At 35.5% G+C, this 23834-nt stretch overlaps 1 protein-coding gene across 21 annotated transcripts in view; it reads right to left on the reverse strand.

The window, feature by feature from the left end:
- Nucleotides 1–1759: 1759 nt before the first annotated feature.
- Nucleotides 1760–23834, reverse strand: part of SOX5 (SRY-box transcription factor 5) — a 1038078-nt gene continuing 1016003 nt past the window's right edge. For all 21 annotated transcript variants that reach the window (XM_054445328.2, XM_054445330.2, XM_054445334.2 and 18 more), the window contains 4 exons: nt 18208–18316; nt 15093–15266; nt 8677–8893; nt 1760–6803 (listed from right to left, as the gene is read on the reverse strand). In XM_054445328.2, the coding sequence (XP_054301303.1) occupies nt 6500–6803; nt 8677–8893; nt 15093–15266; nt 18208–18316 (804 nt within the window). In that variant the 3' untranslated portion in view covers nt 1760–6499. The remainder of the gene's footprint in view (nt 6804–8676; nt 8894–15092; nt 15267–18207; nt 18317–23834) is intronic.

The following is a 23834-nucleotide window of genomic DNA, read 5'->3' on the forward strand; positions in this document are numbered from 1 at the left end:
CACCAGCAACTAAAATTAGCATAATTGAGATTTTAAAAACAAGGTGTCTTCTTTTCACTATTGCCAGTATTGTTTTTGTTGTTCAAGGCATTGGCAATAGGAAAATAATCTATTATTATATGCTAGTCATAAATATTACATAAGAAACTAAAAAACCAAGAAAAGAATGTTTCCAAGTAAACTTTATTTGGTAGAAGAAAGAGGGTGGCGGTTGGGGCTTTCCACCTTGGTGAGCCAAGTTTCCTAAACAAGCAAGCAAGATTTTCCCCATCCACATAATACTTAGCATATCCTGGTAATGTTATTTCCTGAAGAAACATAGGGTGAGATCATGACCAGTGTAGCCATAGGTGGTCTATTATAAACACTGTACAGAATGTTTACTTCTCAACTCCTACAATGGATATTTTCCTTTCAAAGAACCTCAGTTTGTTTTGCAAATATTAAGTAAGTGGGTTGTAGTTTTCTATTTTTGTTGTATTTTTAGTGTTCCACTTGCCTGGAGTCTCTGAAGTCTACTACTTTGCCACGATGGGCAACATAAGACAGGGAAACAAGGAGTGGCAACGTGATTCTGATGGACCAGATGCCCTCCAAACAATAGAGGGATTGGGAGCTCCTTAAAACCTCAAACCCTTGCCTACTTACTGACCCTGTTTCCAGGTTTTCTCAGAGGCCTAAAGAAAAAGTATGGTAGGTAATAGGAGCTGCAGAATTTGACATGCAAACAAAAGGTAGGCAGAGGAAGAGAAAAATATCCCCACCTCCTGGTTGTTTTGGAACATCAGCGTATGCAGAATTATTTAGAGCTGTTAAATAGCAAAAGCTTTGTTCTATCCCCAGAGATTCTGATTCACTACACCTGGGGTTGGGCCCGGGCCCAGGAATCTACATTTTTCACTGCTAATTCTGAAGTAGGTGGTCCGTGGACCAGATTTTGTAAAATACTTCTGTTAAGGGATACAGTGGGCAGTGTTTCTAGAATAAACCCTTTTATATACTTGTATTCATTTGAACCAAATGTTACCTGACCCATTGTCTTGATACCTATTTAGAAAACCCACCCACCCACCTACCCACCCACCCAACCAACCAACCAACCAGCCAAACACCCTTATATGAAACTATTACATATAGAACTATCAAGGTAGAAAAACATATTATGGTGGAAGAGACAAGCAAAAATGGCCATTGAAAGGAAAGGAGACTTCTTGTTTTTAACATTCACTAAAAAAGTTTAAGGTAGAACTCAGACGCTAATGTTAAACAATTCAGAAATATCCATTATTCAAAATGAGATACCAGCGAGGTGAAAATTATTCATAGTTCTTAGTAATTTCATGATCTGAAATTTATAAATCTTCTATACAAACGAAAGGATAAAGCACAATTCTAAAGCATAGAAACCCCCCATCCCCCACCCAAGGATAGTGTCCAGCCAGGGAAAACAATATTAAAGGTGCTTTAGACTGTCGGGTTTTCAATTGTGTTGAATCAATTACATATAAGAACAATATCTTTTGACAGTATGGTGAAGCTAGATCTGTCTGAGTGAAATGCATTATATCAAGTCCTGACTGTCTTTCTGGGAATGTCCACAGCTAAAAATTAAACCTTTAGTTCTTAAAGTCAACTTCAATAAGAGGGATTATTTATATTAAAAACAAGATTAAATTTCCATACTTTTGTTCTTTTCATAATAAAACTAATAATTACACCCTCATAACAATAATTGTGAAAAGAAACACAGTATAATAGGTAAAGAACACATTTGCTGTTTTTATTGGTGCCTTGCATGGCAGTAATACTGAAAAAGGAGAATGCAAAAAAAATAAAATAAAATAAACAAAAAACAAAAACGAAAAACAGGTTGGTGGCAACCCACATCTTTTTTTTTAAGAGCACATAAACTCCTGTTTTATTTTTATTGTGGCATGAATGATAACATAAAACCAAAAACATGAAAATATACAACTTATATTACACTATGTGTTATGAACAAAATATAAATCTATAACTCTATGTTATATTTACATAATTATTTATTATTTTATTAAATTTCAAGTGAGATGGTAGGTTGCACATACTTTGTTTTAAGCTCCAGGCATTTGATTGTCTCTTTTCTATTTTTTTTCCATTTTTACTTGTAAAATCCAAAATATTAGAAGGACTAAGAGCTTTAGAGCCAGTGGAGCTATATAAATACTGTTTTAGTGAACCAGTGACGGAAACACTGGGGAGGACAGGAATCAATCAGTAGGAAACTCAACACATCGTCTTCAACCTGGGAAGTTGATAGTTACAGGAAACTTTAAAATTAAATACTGTAAAACCTGGCTAAACCAACAGCTATGCCCTACAAGACGAAGGGATACCTGAACCACTTTAAGTGGCCTTCATAGTTTTCCTTGCAGACCCCGTAAGTTTTATTTTACTATTAATTTGATAGACAAATACCTTATAAACCTGTTTGTAAATATACAGTTGTTTATTACAATTCAATAATTTACCCATTAGAATGAGTGAAAGTGTAATTATTTTTTATGTTTTAAATGTGATATAAGAGGTTTCTTCTGGGAACAGTCACAGCTTCTGGATTAAGAAAATATCTGAAATTGGACCAAAAAATGGTTAATTTTCTTTAAATGAATTAAGGTAAAATTCTACTCCAGAAATCAAATCTATAAAATAGCTTCACCAAAGAAAACTTTCTTATATTTGTTCTTTATAAGAGGATTTGGTTTTAACAATGATGATTATGTTCTTTGGGAGGGATTTTATACACGGTTAACTCTTAACTGCAGATGCCAAATGAACTTTACAAATGGACTTCACTAATTTAGGTATAAATGTACTGAAGAATAGTTTTATATTTTATCCAATTGTAGTAACTTAATCACTAAGTTATTATTAGTAACTAACTATAAATGAGTAACTTTATTTTCTCCAGTAATGTTCTCTTAGATTCATATGAATACAGGACTATTTTTAGAGACACTGACTACAACAACTATAAAAACCAGAATTCTGGCAAGATTATTTCTCAGTGTTGGGGCAAGTGTGTGTGTGTGTGTGTGTGTGTGTGTGTGTGTGTGCATGTGAGAGAGAGAGAGAAAGGGAAAGAGATAAAGTGTGAACAGATAGGTAAGAAAGCAGACAGGAAGGAGACTGTTTTTTAGTTTGATCTTTTGATCTTACTCTCATTTTCTTTATCTTTTTTGGTCATTATGGGGCACAGAAAAAAAAAGAATACAGGGTTTTAGGATCCTTTACCAAAATTATAAATCAACCAATGCCAAAAAGGCAATGTAGTAACACAGTAAGTTGCTATTCATAGCACCTTTTATCAAGTGACTTCAAAGCACTTTCAACATTAATATAACTATTTTTGCTTTTGTTTTCTTTTGGGGAAAACTAGGGCAAAGAAAATTTGATATCCAGTGAATTAACCATCAGAACAAGAGAACAGAATGCAGGGCTATGAACTTGCTTTTTGTTTCGGTTCATGCACAGTTTAGTCTCGGACATAAACCTAACTAAAATCAAATTTTGAATTTCAGCAGTTAAAAGTCACCATTAACAATTTTGTTTTCCCCTTCAAATAAAACAAAATATAACCAAAAAAAGACCAAACACCAAAGTGTTGTCAATTCACCGGTAAGTGTGTTAGAATTGGTTTCAGCCACGAATGCCTTCAATGGCATCTACCTGGAGCTAAAACAAAGTATTCTTGTAGCCCAGACTCATGAAATGAAAACAAAGCATCTTTCATAACATGGTGTAAAGTAAGTATCCAGCAAACGTGAGAGGTGAACCCACATAAATCGGAAGGAATTTGTTAACAACAAAGACAGAGAACAAATTTTTTAAAAATCTGTTTTCACATTGTACATAAAAATGATATAAAAACAAGTGTCTATTTTTTCCTTATCCAGAGTGCTTAAAAACAAAACAAACAAAAACAAAAAAAAAATTGGCTCTAGATGACTGTGGCAATTAAATAACTAAAATGAGTGATGAGAGCATAAGTTAATTAAGATTGAACACGACCCTCCTAGTAATTAATTCACTCCTTTGTTTTAAACATAGAACTGATATTGTTGGGGCCAAAATTCTTAAAAAAGAGAAAACTTATGGAAGGAGAAGTAAAATTGTGGGTAAATATGTGTGTGTGTGTGTGTATATATATGTGTAAATATATGTATATATATCTATATATATATACATATACATACATATATGAGTTGTTGGAGATGGAAATTTGTTTTAAATATCTAACAACAGCTTATTGGCTGCACTTCCAAATCAGAGCAGAATAAAATAGAAAGGGAGAAATAAAATAAATTATACATAACTTACTAATCTGGGAACAGCTGACCATTATTATTATTATTACTATTATTATTATTATTTTATCTTCATCATCATTATTACAACACTAGCAAAAAGAGGCAGTTCAAATGAAAATAAAGTCATCAAAAACAAACAGAAAAACAAACAAAATGAAATCTCTGACATGCAGGATATGATCAGCTCCTCCAAGCAAAACCCCAGAGCAAGTCTTCTGAGAGAGAGGAAAATAAAAGGGATTCTTTATTTATATGTAAAAATCCAACTTTAGGGTGGTGTTTCGGGGGGTGAGATAGGAAAATGATGACTGGAGTGAAAACTATAGCACATCAAGCTACTAGTTGCAGTATTTACTATCTGATACTTCAATACAAATAATGGCAATTGACTTGAAATGATTTTGCATTTATTTGTACAGGCCCTACAACTGCCTTGGCATTTGGCTGGCAAAATCTACATAAGCAGTCCCATCACATTCAGTTGTTGCTCTTTGCAAATACTCTGCTCAAACCAAAGTTGGACTTCAGTGGATTCATCTGACAGCAAGGGAAGAGCAGTGGCAAGGATCCCTGGGTGCAGCCAGGCTCCATTTTGTTGGGCTGCAATGACTTTTAATTAAATCCTACTTTTTATGGCATGAACTACATATGGCCCACACTTCTGAAATGCTAAAGGCCTCCACCTCATTTCATGGAGGGGTGAAAAATACCTTATAAAATCATCAGTTTCATTTCCTGATCGGGAAAGGATGGAATGTTGAAGAAATAAGCTAATTCTATTTGTCTGAAAAATGGCCAAATATATTCAATGAAAACAATGATTGTTTTGCTCGAAATATCAACAGGAAAAACAAAAATCACTAAAAGTGGCAAACGTTAATGGAACCAACTGACCAGGGAGAAAGGACATCTGGGAGCAGTTTGCTAGTCGCTTCCATGTTATACATGCACACCTCTATTACACAGGGCCACCTGATCCATCCAATAATAATCATATTAGACATTTAAAAATATAATTTCTGAGCCCTATACTTGGTTAAGTTGTCATTTGAAGTGCAAAGTCAAGGTCAAGATTATTTCTAGACCAGTCACTTGGGAGGATGTGGGATTTCATCCCCAGATGTGGGTTTAACTCACAATGGTCCAACGTTATTCCTATTAGTACCATAATCACACACATACATACACACAAAAATCCAAGATCAGAAAATATTTTTCTCTAAATTTCTTATGTCTCTCTCTCTCTCTTTTCACCTGAGAACAGCACCTACAGTTTCCATTAAAAAAAAAAAAAGTCAAATCTCACCAGCTGCTGGTATTTCAGGTTTTTCAAGGGATTGTCTAAGATTTAACACTGTCCTAACTTAAGAAGGAAAAGGAAAAAGGGAAAAAAATGAACTTGGTCAACACTTCAGTACAAATTTGGCACTTGCTCAAAGATGTAGTGTGGTGTGCAACAGATAAAGTCCTCTAAAGAAAATAATTGCTTATTTTGTGGTGGATAGCAAGGAAGTTAAAAACAGGCTCTTTTTCCCTCTTCCCCCTCATGCACAGACTTCCATCTTTAAAGTATAGAGATGGAGAAGGTGGAGAGAAGTAAAGAGAAATTCATTTTTCTTTTTTTTCTGTCAGGTGCATTACAAAGAAAAAAAAATGAAAGAAAAAGAAAAAGAAAAGGAAAAAACCCAGAAACCCCAAAAAACAAAACAAAACTTATTTCTTTTTAAAAATTGTAGCACAAAACAACAAAACACATTCACAAGCCACTTGTTGGCACTGTGTACCTGAGTGAGAATTTCTAGAACATTGTAGAACAAACAGCCATAAAGTTTATTTAAAAAAAAAAAAAAAAAGTTGACGGGTAAGACTTCAGTGCTTGGATGTAGCAGCTGAATTACTGGCATTATTTTACCCATAGCTTATTTCAATCTCTTGTTGTTGATATTGTTGTTTGCTTCTTGTATTTTTTTTTTTTCTTTCCAAGCCTTTTGAGGCTGAGGTCTATTAGTCAGCTGATGTCCCAACTATTTAAGACTAACAGTTAAAGTAACAGTCAGTGTATGAGAAAGTTAATGTGCTTGGCCACTGGTAAGGATGAACCAGTTAGGGCTTCTTTAAGTCCTAAGGTCACAACAATCTTTTGACCCTTATCAGTTGGCTTGTCCTGCAATATGGTTTTCACTGTCACTCCCATAATCTACATCTGGATCATCCTCTTCCTCGTCGTACTCATCATAAATTTCTCCATTGATGTCCTCGGCCTGTATCTCTTCTTTGATATGTGGCTCCTCTCCTTTCACACCATAAGTGCTCTGGATAACAGGCATCCCAGGCTCTGGGCTGCTAGACACGCTTGAGTGCTCCGAGGGCAGGTGAGGGGAGGGCATTCCAGCCATGGCGATGGCTCCAGGGTACACAACACCGGCAGTGGCAATGGGGATCTGTGCTTGTTGCCTGTCAAGAAAGGAATTTCCAAAAAGACATCGTGGGTAAGTGAACAGTTAGATGTGGACTTTACTACATAATTAATTTGCTCAGCAATGTCCAATTCTAAGGTACTAATTTTATCTAACTGCCTAACATTTTTCAAACTGTATCCTACTTTGACTTTAATACCTTGTTTTTCTTTTTTTTTTTTTTTTTTTTTTTTGAGATGATGGCCAGGCTGGAGTGCAATGGCGTGATCTTGGCTCACTGCAACCTCCCCCTCCAGGGTTCAAGCGATTCTCCTGCCACCACACCTGGCTAGTTTTTGTATTTTTAGTACAGATGGGGTTTCACCATGTTGGCCAGGCTGGTCTTGAACTCCTGACCTCAGGTGATCCACCTGCCTCGGCCTCCCAAAGTGTTGGGATTACAGGCATGAGCCACCGCACCAGGCCTAATACCTTACTTTTATGTAGTGCTTTATAGAGTACAAGACATTTACATGTGTTGTCCATCTTATTCTTAATCCTGTTTTGTTACTACTGTTTTATTAAAAAACTGAGGTGCAGAAAGATGAAGCAGAAGAACCCAGGTCTTTAATTCCAAGTTCATTTTTCCTTCACTATAACATGCAGAAATAGTATTTTTCCCTAGAATTAAATCTAAAGATAATTAAATTTTAATGGGAAAATCCTAAAGCATTAGCATTCTCAAAATAAAACTTTACTGCCCAGAACACACCAGAGCTGAACAAATTCACACTGTCCACTGAGTCTCTGAAACAGTTTTGGCCTCGTAGGGATAGCAAGCAGAAGCAGCTTCATGGATGTACAAACTGTGCAACTGCACTAAGGTCCCATACTTGGTTTAAAGTTGTGCTGCCACAGACTTGAAATTCTTAATAACTTTTTAACAAGAGACCCTGTCTCCTCATTTTTGCATCTGGTCCTATAAATAATGTAGATGGTCCTATTGGAAGGGATGAATAGATGATGTAGCATTTATGCTTGTTTTTATTCATTCATATGTTTACTATTTGCCCAAGAACTGTTGGGCTTTGTGTTTAGCTTTGTGAGGAGTCATGTGCTTGCATACAAATCACAGACCACTGGACAGAGCATGCAGCCTCTTCCAGGGAACTGGAGGGGACAGAGCAGATTTGGAAAGGTTTTATGAGTCCTTCTCTGCCCATATTTAGAGCACTGTTTATTATTCTAAGAAGCTCTTAGAAACTAACTTCTGTTTCAAATATGAACAACTTTATTTTGGGTTTTTGAGAGAATTCTATAGAAGCAATGCATTTCTGTAGCACATCTACAACACTGTCAACAACCTTGCCATGGGAGCATTGTAAAACATCTCGGAGCTGCGTTCTCAATTCAGAATGAAACCTCCTGTTCACAACCTTGTTATGCCCTAAATATAATCCCTAGCTTGTGTGATCCACAAAGGCCACACATGTACCTTGATAGCTCACTAACCGCTCTATATTTAGAAATAAGTATTTTTTCTTTTGAAATGATTTTTATTTTGTATTGTCTCAACAAAGTTGTTAGTTTTAGAATTTATCATGGTGAAGCTTAGGAAGTAATGCAAACCAAGGAAGAAAAGAACCAGTTATACTTCTAAGTTTTTAGTAGAAAACTTCAAAATCATTTACTTGTAGATATCTTGTTTTTAAACCAGTTGTTAACAAATCTCATGGTAGAGCTAGGAACTTGCAGTGGATTCATATGGACATATCTTTCAAGATCATGTGGGAGACTATTTGTCTCTGAAAATACTGTGAGCTCAGATTCTTTTTCAAAATGCCTCTTTGCAACTGAACAAATATGTTTCACATCCCATTAAGTATAACAGGAAGTTTGCCCCATAAGAAAAATGACTAAAAGGTCCATACCCAACATTGAAGTACTGCCGCATTTCCTGCCGCCTGTTGCGCATGATTGCCTTGTATTCACCAATGCGCAGCTTTTTGCCATCCACCAGGCAGGTGCGCTTTGGCCTGGGCTTGTACTTATAGTCAGGGTACTTCTCCAGGTGCTGCTTGCTGAGACGGGCTTGCTCCTCATAATATGGCTGTTTCTCTAGGTTTGTCATAGCTTTCCAGCGAGATCCTATGAAGAAAGGAGGTTAGGATTCCAATTTGCACAGCTTCTAAGCATTCCAGAAAGTGATATGGCTGAGAACAAGAAAATCTAAAGTAGAGATGTTAGCCAAAACCCAGAAGTACATAAACCTGTTTTTGATTAGTGAGATCCCACAAGAACAGAGGTGGTGGTGGTTTTGTACCTAAAGATATAAACACTGGGCAGTATTTTTTTTTTTTTCTGGTTTGCATTCTAGCCAAACTTTTATATTATGTCCCTTAAAGCTCATAGATAATTTAATGGATATATTTCTCATTTCTACATTAGATCATGATATAATTCACATGTGAACAGAAAAGTTACATGATATGTTATCACGCATTTTGAATCTGAGACTAATTATCTAGTTATTGAATATTTTTATATGGGAGATGCTTTTTACTACAAAAGTTCCCAACATATATCATGTAGTCTCATCCTCCCCACAAAATGTTTAAGTATTTTAAGCTTACAGGAATGGTAGTAATTAAAAATTCATTTTATTACAAATTTAATTATAATTAAAATTATAATATTAATAAACATGGAGTGGGTAACTACTATGTGCCAGATACTGTGCTAAAACCTTGACATATGTTATCTTTTTCCTACCTTTCACCTCAATCTTATAAAATAGACAGCATTTCTATCTATTTTCATAGATGAGAAAACTGAGATTCAAATAGATGAATTTAGCCAGGGTCATAATGACTGAAGTGCATTATGTGCACTTCAATCTGTGACTCAAACTCAGATGTGACAAATCTGTGACTCAAACTCAGATTTGATATAACTTATATTGTGCTATAATGTATGCCCTTTCCTACATATGGCCACCTACTATATAAAACATAGCAGAGGTCACAATTACTGTAAATGTGTATTACGATTTTCTCTTAATAAATCAATTTCAATAACACACAAAGATGTCACTGCCCATGATACAGTCTGCATTAGTAATAATAACCCAGATTGTTTTCCCCCTTTCTTTTCACTATTAATTTTGGTGTGAATTTAGTTGGGATTAAAAAAGACAAGTTTGAAGCTTAAATAAAAATAGTTTATGCTAATTCACATTTTAGATACGGTTTAAAACTTGGATTCTGTCAGTATGGCTATGTGTAATAGATGTAGTAGTAATAGTGTTGTTGTTTTTTTTTTTTAACTAAGAGAGATTTAAAAATCTACTTGCAGATGAAGTGCGTTTATCTGCAAATAGTCATCTCAACTCAACGTGAATGCACCAAGACCGAAAAACTGGGAACTAGGATATCCCTACCAAATGGCCTTATACCTGCCTTCAAATGTCATCTAAGTAAGATCTTAGAAGCTTTCAAATGAGTTCATTACTCACCCGTAACTCCATATCTTAAATGCAAATAGCTCACTGTTGAATAGTTCTTCCTTACACATGTAGAGAGTTCCTCAATATGGGCTGTTACATTTATTAAAGCATGCAGTGAAAGAGGCAATATCTCTTCCCTTAGAAATGTTTCCATTGGAAGAGATATTGTATTGCATGGGTATAAATATAGATTTTTCCAAATCTAGAAAGCCAATGTGAGTTTATTCTATTTACAATATAAACTCAGGTTACAGTGCAAATAATAGAGTTTCTTTTTCTATTCCTTTCGTAAACTTCTGTTTAAATAGCGTCATCCAACATTAAGTTGGTTGGTCAAGCCATATCATTTGCAGGGACAATCTCAAACTCCTTTTTGGCCCAGCATTATTCTCTGAAGATACTTGAATACCATTATGTTATTCTCAGGGCCTATATAAACACAGATATGATTATGATCCTATTGAACTAGAACAACCGTTTTCATGGAGTTTCTTCCAAGCATTTATACCAGTTTTTTGAACTTCAGATCAGGGAGTGGAAAGTGAGCTTACCATAAATAACTCACAAACAGGAATACACTGAAAAATGGATCAAGGATGGTTGATCTAATATAAAATTTATTAGCTAGCTTTATCCCAAAATTCAAAAACGAAACCAGCTTTTTTTTTTTTTTTTTTTTTTTTTTGAGACAGAGTCTCGCTCTGTCGCCCAGGCTGGAGTGCAGTGGTGTGATCTCAGCTCACTGCAAGCTCCGCCTCCCGGATTCACGCCGTTCTCCTGCCTCAGCCTCCCGAGTAGCTGGGACTACAGGCGCCCACCACTACGCCCAGCTAGTTTTTTTTTTTGTATTTTTAGTGGAGACGGGGTTTCACCGTGTTAGCCAGGATGGTGTCAATCTCCTGACCTCGCGATCCGCCGGTCTTGGCCTCCCAAAGTGCTGGGATTACAGGTGTGAGCCACCACTCCCGGCCAAGCATTTTCAATTAGAAGGGGAATTGCCAACGATTCTTCCCTAAGTTTAAATGATCTATACGCCAAAAGGCTTTGGCCTCTCTCAAAGGAAAGAAAATGTTCATGCCTTGAAGTAATCTGCCTTGGAATGCGAGAGCTGTTTGTATATTTCCTACTATGTACATAATGTTGCATTCATTACTTAATATATAGTAGTGAGTGAATAAAGAAAGTTATAGTTCCTGTCTCTTTGGAGCTTATATTCAGTCAGGGAATATACATTAAATATCTAATAACAAAATTTATTATTTTCCTTATAGTTGTGGAAAGTACAGGAAGGTAAGAGAACATATGATGAGGCACGATCAATCCTCTGCAGGTCAGGAAGGCTTTGCTGTAGAAATGACTCGCATGGGGCTCACAAAGAGAAGAGCATCCTATTGAGGAAGAATATAACAGTTGAGGTCTTTCGGTGGAAAGAGGAATTAGACTGACTTAAAGAAAGCTGGTCTGGCTTAAAAAAAAAAAAAGAGGAAAAAAAGATGCGTGTATGTAAAGAAATGGGATAATAAAAGATGTAAATTCTCAGATAAGTTGGCTTCCAAATCTGGCATGAACGGGAATTATAAAATAGTTTAACAACTCTTGATAGTATAATTTCTTTGAGAGTATCACTGAATCCTAAATTACACTTTAAAATATGGCCATATAATAATTCCAAGTCTTTTCAAAACTAAGAATTAAGATAGCCTAAGTACTAACTGGGTCAAATGGCTGACTACTGTATTTTATGACAGTACAGGGCAGTGTTTCCATTTGGTGGTAAATCCAGTGTTCATTTTCAAAATAGTAACCTTGAATTAGGTTAACCAACTGACAAGTTTGGTTTTGATTTCAATGGCTTTGCAGGTACTATAACCATTGTATGCAGCTGAGGTGTTAACTAACCCCTGACACACACTTGATGAGAATGGTAGGGAAAATATTTTGGATAAACACTAAAAAAAAAAAAAGAGAAAAAATAGCTACTTGATTTGGGCGTGGCTGGCTGCTTACTCTGGACTGGTGTACAGGGAGTTTATTCCCTGCTGCTTTCAAAAGGTTATTGTTTTAGAATAAAAAAGCAGAGGACAATTGGGTTTTCCTCCTGATGACAAAAGAGGAAGTTTCAATCAAAAGTATTTGATGCTCAAAATAGGGGAAAATTCCTTTCCTTTCTAAATCTGGCAATACACTTAAAGTGAAGAGTTTGAGCTGAGCAACATTGTCATCTCCACGGGGTCTGTAGTGAATTTGCACATTTTACTCCAACTACTGTATATCTAATCAGAAAAAGATGCCCCTCTTCCCCTGATCTAGGGCCAAGCGGTAAAAGGTGATTCCGTATGTTAACAATTTCAGCAGAATGGCTTATTAAAACCAGATTTTAGGGTATTATAAAATGCTTAGAAGCCCTTTAAAATGTCAACTAGGATCCCCAGAGACTACGTAAAATGTCAACCCAGCTCAAGCGCCTGTTTTAAGCAGAATGAATTAGCGGCATGCTGTCGGAGGCTGTTATCCAAAACGATCAGCAAAGAGGAAAACATCAAGCTTTCTTTGTACTTTTGTATGAAATGGGTCATTTAGAATGATCTTGTGGATATTTGAAGATCACTTATTTATTTAAAGCTGTGACTAAATATTGAGGCCCAAAACACCTCAATGTTTTATTTGTTCCTAAATATAAATGCTATATCTTTAAAGAGTACATTTTCATCAGAAAGACTGAAATTAGGCAGTATTCTCTTTCATATTGTCTATTATAATATAATCATATGGTCATTCTAATATTCTTTGCCTCAAATCAGAAGGGAATTCTCGTAGCCAGCCATCTCTTTTCCATAGACACTTTTGCTACATTTCCTAAAATATCATTTCTTATCATAAAAACTGGTATTTCTCTTGTAGTTAAGATAGTTTTAATTAATGATTATCACCTTTTTGGTATTCAGACACATGAATTGAATATAAAGACAGTTTTGAAATCTTACTTAGTATTTAACTTGGTTTTTATTCTGACAATTTTGGATTTCTAATTTGGGAATAACTGATATATTAAAACATGAAATATGCTTACATAAAGTATTCTTTTCTAGAGTTTTTCCAAATGAAACTGGTATGTTGTTTTTTAAAGATGGGAAATTTCACATGGAAGGTAGAATATAGCCACAAAGGGGAAAAATAGATCAGAGCTGGTAGAGATGTAAAAAAATGTGTATTTCCTCTTGATCAGTTCAAGTTTTTGATTATGCATGATATATATTTTTACACACAGATTTTCATATTTTCTATGTATACTACTGAAAGCTTTGCATGTTCATGTCTTTTTAGATAACATTTAGGTGAAAAATGAGACACAATTTTAAGTGGCTAATGGTTTGTTTTGATCCCATTACAAATGCACCTTGTGGACTAGGTGGCATCTATTATCTTTGTTGAGAATATGGGATCATAAAAACATGCGGCCGGGCGCGGTGGCTCACGCCTGTAATCCCAGCACTTTGGGAGGCCGAGGTGGGCGGCTCACCTGAGGTCAGAAGTTCGAGACCAGCCTGGCCAAAATGGTGAAACCCTCTCTCTGTGAAAATACAAAAGTTAGTCGGGCATGGTGGCCCGCGCCTGTCATCCGAGCTACTCAGGAGGCTGAGGCAGAAGAAGTGCTTGAACCTGGGAGGCGGAGGTTGCAGTGAGCCAAGATCACACCACTGCACTCTAGCCTGGGTGGTAAAGCGAGACTCCATCTCCAAAACAAAACAAAACCTCATCCATATGTTTGCCATTTACAGATGATCAGTAATGAACCAAAAGTGATACTATCTTTATAAACTTCGTGTAATTCCAAGTGCCTTATGAATTTTAATAAAACTTTAATAATTTTGATAAATTTTGTTACTTATTTGTTACAGCCAACATTTTCTGATAAAATGTTTCTATTCTATTTTTGTCACTTAACTCTTAGAAGTCACAGAGTGAATAATCAAAATTTTCTTAGGTTGTCCAGTATCTGGCCATCAGACAGTGATGAATGACAATGACAGTGATAATGATGTCAGATAAGGCACAAAAGCAACGGAATCTTCTTTTTTTCTTTTTCCCCCTGGGACCTGAATTGGTCTATCATAGGTATCTTTATAATCAGCACCCTTTCTCCCCAACCATTTTTTCTGTGTGCTTCAGTGTCTATGTGGGTAGAGTAAATGTGTACTTTGTTTTCTGTTAAAGTGAATGTTGCAATGGCAGAAAAGTATTTAGTATTGCTAAAAGTACCTTTAGTACTTAAGGTTACTAAAAGTATAGATGTAAAAATGTACACTACATCTTCTTGTGTTCTGAAAATCTAAAACTGATTTTAAATTATAGCACTGGAACAAACATCTTCCCCACCTCCACCCTCACCCCCACAACATGATGAATTCTGCAAATAAAACTCCTTATCCTTCTGTTACAGAGGGATGATGAGAGAGGAAGGAGGCCTTAAGATTAACAATAAGTTGTCTATAGTAGGCAAGGAAATTAATACAAATGATCAGTAGCAATATCTAGTGGCTCATGTGAAAGCAACTATTTTCTCAGCTTTAGTACAAATATTTCTAGACTTTTGAAGAAGATAAAGCATTAAAATAATTAGCATGAAGACAAACAGCTAAATGAGCTATAGAAATACGGTATATTTCTCAATGGACATAGAATGTTTCATCACCAGAAGAAGCCTCAATGATGATGTTTATTTTCTGGATAAGCAGATAACACGACCTGCATGGCCTCCAAATCCAGGATCCTTCCACAGCTGCAGAAAACAGAACAGTACCTTTATTCCATATGTCACTTAGTTCTTAATGGTTTTCTTACCCAATATCTTGCTGATGTTGGAGTTGTGCATGTCAGGAAAGGCTTGAAGGATCTTTCTCCGTTCATCTTTAGCCCACACCATGAAGGCATTCATTGGACGCTTTATGTGGGGTTCATTGCTACCACGCCCTCTGGATTCCCTATAAATTCTTGACTCTGAGACTCCAGCACTTCCTGAAAACAGGAAACATCACTTCGTGTTAGTGTTAAAACTTTTGGCAACTCTTTTCCTTGCATTCCTATTTTTCAGTCTATTAAGATATCTGAAAAGAAGAAGTACTTCTGACAATGGTACTTCCCGTTCTTAAGACAGATGCTTGTTTATGAAGTTTTTGTGATAAGCCTTGTGGTGGCAAATTTTGTATTTGTATTTTTAACCCATTTCTAATCTGTTTTCTCTTTCTTTCAATGGACTGTTTCACCGTTTACTTTCAACAGCTCAAAATAAACTCCGATATGTGATTTTTGATGCAATTCAGAAAGAGGATAGTCAGATTAAATCAATAGGCATACCAGTAGTATAGAAACATTAAATAGGTAAAGAAGCACAAATCAATTTGGCAGAATGGATGATTATAGGGTAGGATATATCTTTGCTACTTAAAGACTGTCTGAACATATAGTACCTTATGTTCTCTTTCTCTCTCCGAGGCTGCAAAAATAAAAACACCGACCAAATTTTGAGGTTAAAAACAACATAGGTATTTCCCTGTAATATAATTGGCTTTTCTTTGAAATTATATGCTGACAAATGCATGACATATGCTGATACAGCAATGACAGGTCTGCCCCCCAAAATATATGTAAAAATGGTATGGAAAAGAACAAATGAACAGTTACATTCCTCTAGTTTCTTAAGGAGTCTACAGTCACATGTTTAAGATGAGAAAAATAATAATTTCCTTTGAATTTTCCCCCTAATATTTAAAGTTATCCAAAAAGTCCCATGGACAGTTAGTTACATTTCAATCAGTAAGATTCACAGATGATAAAACACAATTCAAGAGTTAACAACGATAGCTTTGGAAGCTGCATTCACTCCTCCAGCCTTATGTGACTCCTTAGAATGGCTTCAGCGGATTAAATTGCTTCCAAGATACTTGAGTTTAGGCAAAGAGAAAATAAGGCGAACCAGTAGAACTCTGACAGTAGGTTTTCACTGGGTATTATCACAAAATAAGTAGACGTATTTTGATAGTATCCAAAAATTTAAAAATACTTTGGGGACTTGTAGAGACTGTATTATCAACAAAAGCACTGCTTTTCTTTTCTTGCTTTGTATTCGTTCCTCATCTTTTTTTTTTTTTTTTTTAAATTTGAAGACACAGGAATCAAACAAAATTGCCCAAACTTGAAGACCTCTATAGCAGCACATTCAAAACATAGCATACCTGTTGGTGAAGTTTCTCAATATTTTTCATTAATAACACGCTCTTTGGTTTAATGAAAAGTGGAAAATATTTCACATACAAGCATGATTGAATTTAGGTAATGACAGCAACAAATCTTTGATGTTTTAACGCTGATTACTGTGGGTATATTTTATCATGCTAATACAACTTAAAATTTATGAAATGTGTTATTACCAGTAACTGTCTTTTATTGAAAAAATAAGTGCAAATATATGGCAACATCTTCCTAAAATGGGTTTGTAACTAGCAAACAATCATTTGCACATCTGCCTTTTCTTGTTCTTACACCTTACAGCAACATAAGCAATAAAATGAACATTATGTGTCTTCATCAAATCTAAACAAGCTCTTTACATGTACACAGCCTAGGTTTATCTTAGCTAAGTGAAGTAGAAAATAGAAGAAAATGTTTCCAACATTAGACCCAGAAAAATGCAAATTGAATCCAATTGAATAAAATTCAGTTTTGATAGAATTATATGTTTCAACGTTCAGGTTTGTTTAGTCTCTTGATTAGTATAGACCTGGTCTTAAAAGTAGAATTGGCCCGAGGCACAGAGTAAACAGCTGTGTATATTGGAGGATTCAAGGGGACTCCCTCTCAAAGTACGCATCTCATTGGTTTGCCCTTGTGCACTCTTCTCTATATGCAGGGAACTTCCCTGTAGTAGTAACAAAGTTGAGGGTGGTACCGCCAAAGGAATGCTTAAAATGCATGGATGCCACCTGACAGTAGAGAGATGTTGTCGGTCAGGGTATTGTACAAGAAGAACAGCACGTCCTTCTTTTTCCCTCTTTGCTATGCTATTAAAAATCAGAGTATCAATTTAATTTGTTGTCACTGTGGATGTTTAGAATGTTCAGAGATGATATAGAAAACAGAAGTCTGAAGGCCTGTGAGAAGGGAGCATAAAGTCGTGCAGCTGGATTCTAGTTAGGTTATAGAGAGTGGGCAGGACACTTGACTATGTAGTACATAGCACTAGGGAAAAGGGTTCCAAAATATAAGAAACTATCATGGAAATGTCCTCTGAGCCATGTATTCTGGTCAGGGCTTGACAAATGGAAACTTAAAAATGAGCCAATAGAAACAAATTTCTGAAAAAGTTCATTTTGGGTACAAGAAAGAGGGAAGTGAGGCCACGTGCAGTAGCTCACGCCTATAAAACTAGCACTTTGGGAGGCTGAGGTGGGAGGATCACTTGAGCCCAGGAGTTTGAGACCAGCCTGGACAACATAGTAAGTCCTCATCTCTAAAAAAATAAAAAAATAGAAAAATTGCTGGGCATGTTGGCATGCACCTATAGTCCCAGCTACTTGGGAGGCTAAAGTGGGAGGATCACTTGAGCCCGGGAAGCTAAGCATTTGCGAGCATTTGCTTTAGAATCATGCCGTCTCGAATTTAATTCCTGCCTCTGGCACTTAGAGCCCTGTGACCTGGGGAAAATGCTTCAAAACTCCTGAGGCTCAGACTCTTTCTCTGCAATGGGACCTATCCTAGGTTGACTAGGAATTAAATGAGATGATTTATGCAAAGCACTCAGCGGAGTGTTTGGCACATGGGAACTGCTCAGTATATGTGACCTCTTATTGTAATGATCAGGTATAAGGTGGCTGTCTAGTCTATTTTTTAGCAGTTTTAATTGGCTTTACATAGACACTTTCTTGCATTATTAGAATATATATGAACAATTTTCACAAACCATCAGAATCTCCACTCAGATTGAAATCCATCATTGCATGGCTAAATTTTCCTTCTTCATTCTGTTTAACTGCCAGTTGCTGAGTCAGACTCTCCAGTGTTGTTTTTTCCTTTAAAAAAATTATAATGAGAGATCAGTCTAGGAATTAAAATTATTTTGAAGACTTTCTTTTTCTTGGGCCACATATATAATACATTAGCTCCTGGAAAGGATGCAATGTTGATATATTCACCTTTTTACGTTCAGCACATTAACCTGAAGTCATGAAGGGGATGATCAGCAGGATTTTTGAAGGAACTCTGATTCTCATAGACCCCTGTAAAGTCTTGGCGTTTGGGTTTGGTATGCCTAAGGGATATATGCCGGGATCCTTGGAGACAACCTTCCCAAATTACAAAATGTGCATAGAAATTTCATGGAAGCAACCTGTTTTACATTTGGAATGTCTGCTTTATTTTTGGCCAGACAGTAGAAGTATAGGAGTGGCATGAAGCCCAGAGAAAGTCTTCCAATAGTCAGGTGACCAAATAATAGAAACATAATTCACAGTAGTGCCCTCTGGTTGCCATCTTCCCAAATGCCATCTGCATTCCTCATGCAAGGGTAATGAAGACGTTTAAATATTCATTGCTAATTGCTTGTCAAGTCTCTGTACATCCAATGTGAGTGCCTGCTACTTGGACCACAATTTGATTTGGATTGCTAAGCCAAAATATTGAGTTGGCGAATTATTTGAGATACAAATATACCAAAATTAGATCTACAGAGACATCAAGTTGTTTAAGCATGCAGTGCACAATTCACATTCATGGAGAACATAGCATTTCAAAATAAATTATTTTTAAGAAAAATATAATGCTTAATCTAAACCATATGAGACATTACCGTCAAATTAAGAAACTGGGTGACTTTAGGAACAGAAAAAGCATATAATGAAACTTGACAACTTTCTCTTGAACTCTCCAGCACTGCTCTGAGGATGATGTAGTACCAAACAGTACCAAAACAGTTTTAAGAAATGCATCCATTGGATCTCATAACATTGTCTCAAGTTTCTTTATTCACCTCATTTTCTGAGGAACATAGTCATGAATCATACTAGTGAACAACATACACTGCAAAACTGCTGTTGACACAATAAAATGTTCACAGAAAGTAATCAATGATTTAAGATAATTGTATTACAGGTAAAGGGCCCAACTAATGTTCCCACCATGAACTGGTAAGATATTGAAATTCTTAACGCAGTACATGCTTTATCTCAATGAAGTCTCTGATAATGTGACAATTGTACATACTAAATTGAAAAATCTCTTAAGTCAGTGGCCTTGGAACTCCTGTACTCTATTCATCAAAGTATGTACATTATTTAATAGAAAAAACTATTTTTAACTTGTCAATCAGTATAAAATACAGTAGAGAAACTGGAGACAAAATAGTTTATATTAACTTTAGTTCTATAGAATTAAATAGTATTAAAGTTGAAATAAGTTACACATTTAAAACTGTAGAATCTGACTCGATTAGTTTTGTGTGTGAAGTGGTTGTTTTCAGCTGCTTTATATGTTTTGGATGTCTTTTGCTGACAGAGTCGGCTGTATATATTCAGCTGAGCTCAGGAGCATCAAGGACACCAGCTTAACAGACTTTCTTTACAGTAAATGTAGCTGTTAAAACAAAAGACAGTTACATTTGAAAACACACACACACACACACACACACACACACACACACACTCTCATTCCATCAACATGATCTGATAGTCCTCGGGTCAATGAAGACTTTATTGTACTCTCTTTGAGGAATGTACTGGGCTTGGATCACCTCTTAGCTTTTGATTTAACAGTATAGGGCAATAATACTACGCATTTTCTAGAGAGTTTTCCATTCTTAAGCAAAGTCTTTCAAGAAGAAAAAGAAAAATGAACTCAAAGTAGAAAAAGAATGACACGTTAAGCGACTTCCAAGGTTCTGAGTTCAGCTCTACAGATGCTGTGCTGTCTTACCAAGAGACTAAAATTAACAAATAATGAGCAGGAAAGTCACACTCAGCTTTTACAATAAGTAACCTACAATTATCCACCACTAATGCACCCAATATTAATAAAATGATCCAGTTAGCTACCCAAAAGTAAAACTTACTATGCTTCTCAAGAGGACGTCAGTGGGACATAGTGGATGTCAACACAGTAAGCTGTACTTTCTCGTAACCCTTTGTATACTAATTTAAGCTAACAGACATGTGAACAGGCAAAAGGAAAGGTGACTGCAGGAATTGGAGAACGTGAGGTATGCCTTTAATTAAAAGAGACTATAACAGCATGCAAATCAAAAGGATAACATTACCACATTTTTTTTAAAAAGTGTGGACAATAAATTCAGAAGAAAAAGAAACTGATGTGAGGAGATAATAACTTAAGTAAAAAATAATTATCCTATAATTCCATATGACAACTGATCCTATAAAGCTGATACACAGTACTTATGTATAAAAGTATATATAAATTTATATGTGCTTAGGTGTCTAGGTAATATATTGAACCACCAAAAGAATGAACTGGATTTAAGAATAGTTCTCAAAAGTTTAAATTCAATTGAATGGCCTATAGGAGGGGAAAGAATCAGCCAAATGTTATAAAGCAGAAGTGCTGACACACTAGAAAAATCTCTCCTACTCTATCCTTTTAATCCCACCTGTCTCCGGCCATCCCCTCTCTGAAAGAGTTCACCTATGCACTATCATGTATGAAGCTCAACCATTTGAGATTCTGTTCTGTGGGTTAAATATTTCCTTTTCTATTGTTTTTTTCTTATGTTTTTTCATAAGACCAATATTACTGGAAAAGGTAATATTTTGATTCTCAAATTTCTTATAAATAAATTAATCTTTTCTAAATAGAGGCAGCTGGAACAAAACAAGGACAGTAGATTTCAGGTAAGCAGAGGGTTAAGTGGGAAGATATTGAAAATGGGAAACACCAAAGAAACTGATTTTGGGAAAACAAATAAATGTTGATGGGCACAAGTGACAATTTTTTACCAATCTTATAATCTGATAAAAATCATGTTAATGATATAGATCTTATAATCTATAAAAATCACTGCTCTGATAAAAATCACATTAGTCAAGAGTTTGTGCAGAAAAATAGCATCCCATTCCCCCATTTAAAGATAAGTAATCCAGCACAGCACTAAGGAATGCTGATATGAAAATGACAAGATTGATTGGTCTTCTCTCCTTTACCTTCTTTTTATTAGGAAGAGAGCAAAAAAAAGGAGAAAAGTAAATACATTTAAAGGAATACTCGCCAAAATTCTAAATGCGCTGAATCATGTCAGAATAGAGGGCAAAAAGAGATTAATTACAACAAAGTAGTCAACATGTAAAAGTCCTGGGGTACGGGCCAAACAAGATGACCTGTATGCTTTCTCTCTTGAATAAAAACTAGCAATGGGATAACAACTAGATTCCTTTGCAAAGATGAGTCTAATCTGCCTAATCACGTCTTTACAACTCTGCAGGTTTGCTGAGATCAAGGAGAAACATTAGGTTAAGTCTGTTTAAAAACGGACTTGAAAAAATCTTCCGATTTTATGTTGACTTGAAAAAAGATCGAAGTGAATTGTATCTCATCGACAGAAGACAGTTGTAGACCACATGGTTTCCTGGGTGCAAATGAATAACTCCAAAATCTGACATACAGAAAACTATTATTAATGTATTAATATTCACTTGGGGAACTTGGTAGCTGGTCTTGTGCTCTGTGACTTATCCAGAGACTTGCATAATGGAAAACAGCATGTGTACTGTTTGCACATAATCCCAGGCTATGGTAGGAATAAAAAAGGGGAGCCAAGAAATAGCTAAAGAGATATGGACACTTTGTTGATTGGAAGTGGTCAGTATCAATTCGTACTTCTAAGCCAAAAACCATTCTGAATGGTGAAAGGCCACAGGGATTCATGGGAAGAGGACACTTTTGAGGTTAGAAAATAATGAGTTTTGGCATCAGGGATATCATATTTTAATCAAACTCTCTGCCATATATATTAGCCATATTGCTTTAGACAGATTAGTTATCCTCCTTGAGTCCCAGAATCCTAATTTGTAAAGTGATAGTTAAACATGTGTTAGATTCTCATTAGTTTGAAAATTTTAAGATAGATATACTTTTAATATTATTTTTAAAATGTCAGTGGGGAAAATTGAAAAGACAGGGAATCTAACATGTAAGAATTACAGAAATAGTTACATTTCAGTATTAAGTAGCCTGTTATGATTGTAAACTCTATTCTGTATAACCAAATACGCATTAAAAAGGGGAATTTTAGTAACAACTCTAAATATTGTCAAAATTTTCCCCTCTTTCATTTATCATTTACAATATATTCAATCATTGTTTTTTATTTCAATTTCATACTCAAGCATGGTGAGTTACAGTTCCAGACTGTAAGTCTAGTACATATTTAAACTGAAAGATTTTCCCTGCTCCATTATTTCGACTTAAAAAAAAACATAAAAAACAACTAAAAATTCACTATTTTTGCAAAGGTTCTAATAGGCATCCTATATTGATATTTTACAGAGCAGTCAAAACAAAATAACACACAAACTGTACTTTAGAGGTAGATATTTCCTTAGTTACCTAACCCTAAATTAAGCAGTGCATGAGTAGATAAGTCATCTATTACTCCCTGAAACTGGGATTCAGCTAAGTGATGAGCTTTGCTCTCTACCAGACACACATACACAAAGAGATGGGCTGTGGATCAGGTATCATAATGGACATCCCTGAAATAAAGCTCACAAAGCTATAAAAGTCATAAAAAGCACATGCATGAAATGACAGAATAGAGTGTGACTGTCAAATGTTGACTCAGTAACAGTTAAACCCCTTCCGGCTGCACTTCTTTATGGTCTCCTACTATATTAATGACACGGGAAGAAAGAAGAAACAAAAAACCCTCCAATTATGTGAACCTCACAGACCACCAAAGAAGATGAAAGATTATTTATAATGTCATAACGATTTATCAGTTGGAGATTTTTTTCATCAGCTTAAGTATAAATAAGGCACATGTCCGCTCTTCAACCTCTTGTTTCACTCTTGCTTATTAATATCTCAATTTTTTTAGAAAATAACCATCTACCCACATAATATAACACTGAAAATGGGAGAAAAGGCTTTCTTGTAAGTTATGTATAAATGATATATAAACTGTATATATGTGCACACACATACACACATATACACTCACACAAATACACACTTTCCTCTAACTCTAACAAAAGTACATGTTGAAGAGATCTGTCACTAATTTTACCTCCGTCAAGTATGAATTTATCCATTAGAATATCGATAGACCCTTTGGTATTCTGGAATTTAATAATCGTTGAAGAAAATTTTTCTATTCATTTTCTCCATTGAGAATTATAGTGAGATATGAACTAAGGGGATGGAAAGGTCCATATACATCCTCTGGTCTAGGTATCCACAAAATCTGCCTTATCTAATACTGATTTTTTTCCCCTTTCTGAATTCCCTCATGAATTAAAACTCATAATTTTGTTCCAGAATCTAATTTCCTTTTGTAAAATTTGGTAGCTAGCTTCATGAAAAGTTGCT

This window comes from Pongo pygmaeus, chromosome 10, assembly GCF_028885625.2.
Source record: "Pongo pygmaeus isolate AG05252 chromosome 10, NHGRI_mPonPyg2-v2.0_pri, whole genome shotgun sequence".
NCBI lineage: Eukaryota > Metazoa > Chordata > Mammalia > Primates > Hominidae > Pongo > Pongo pygmaeus.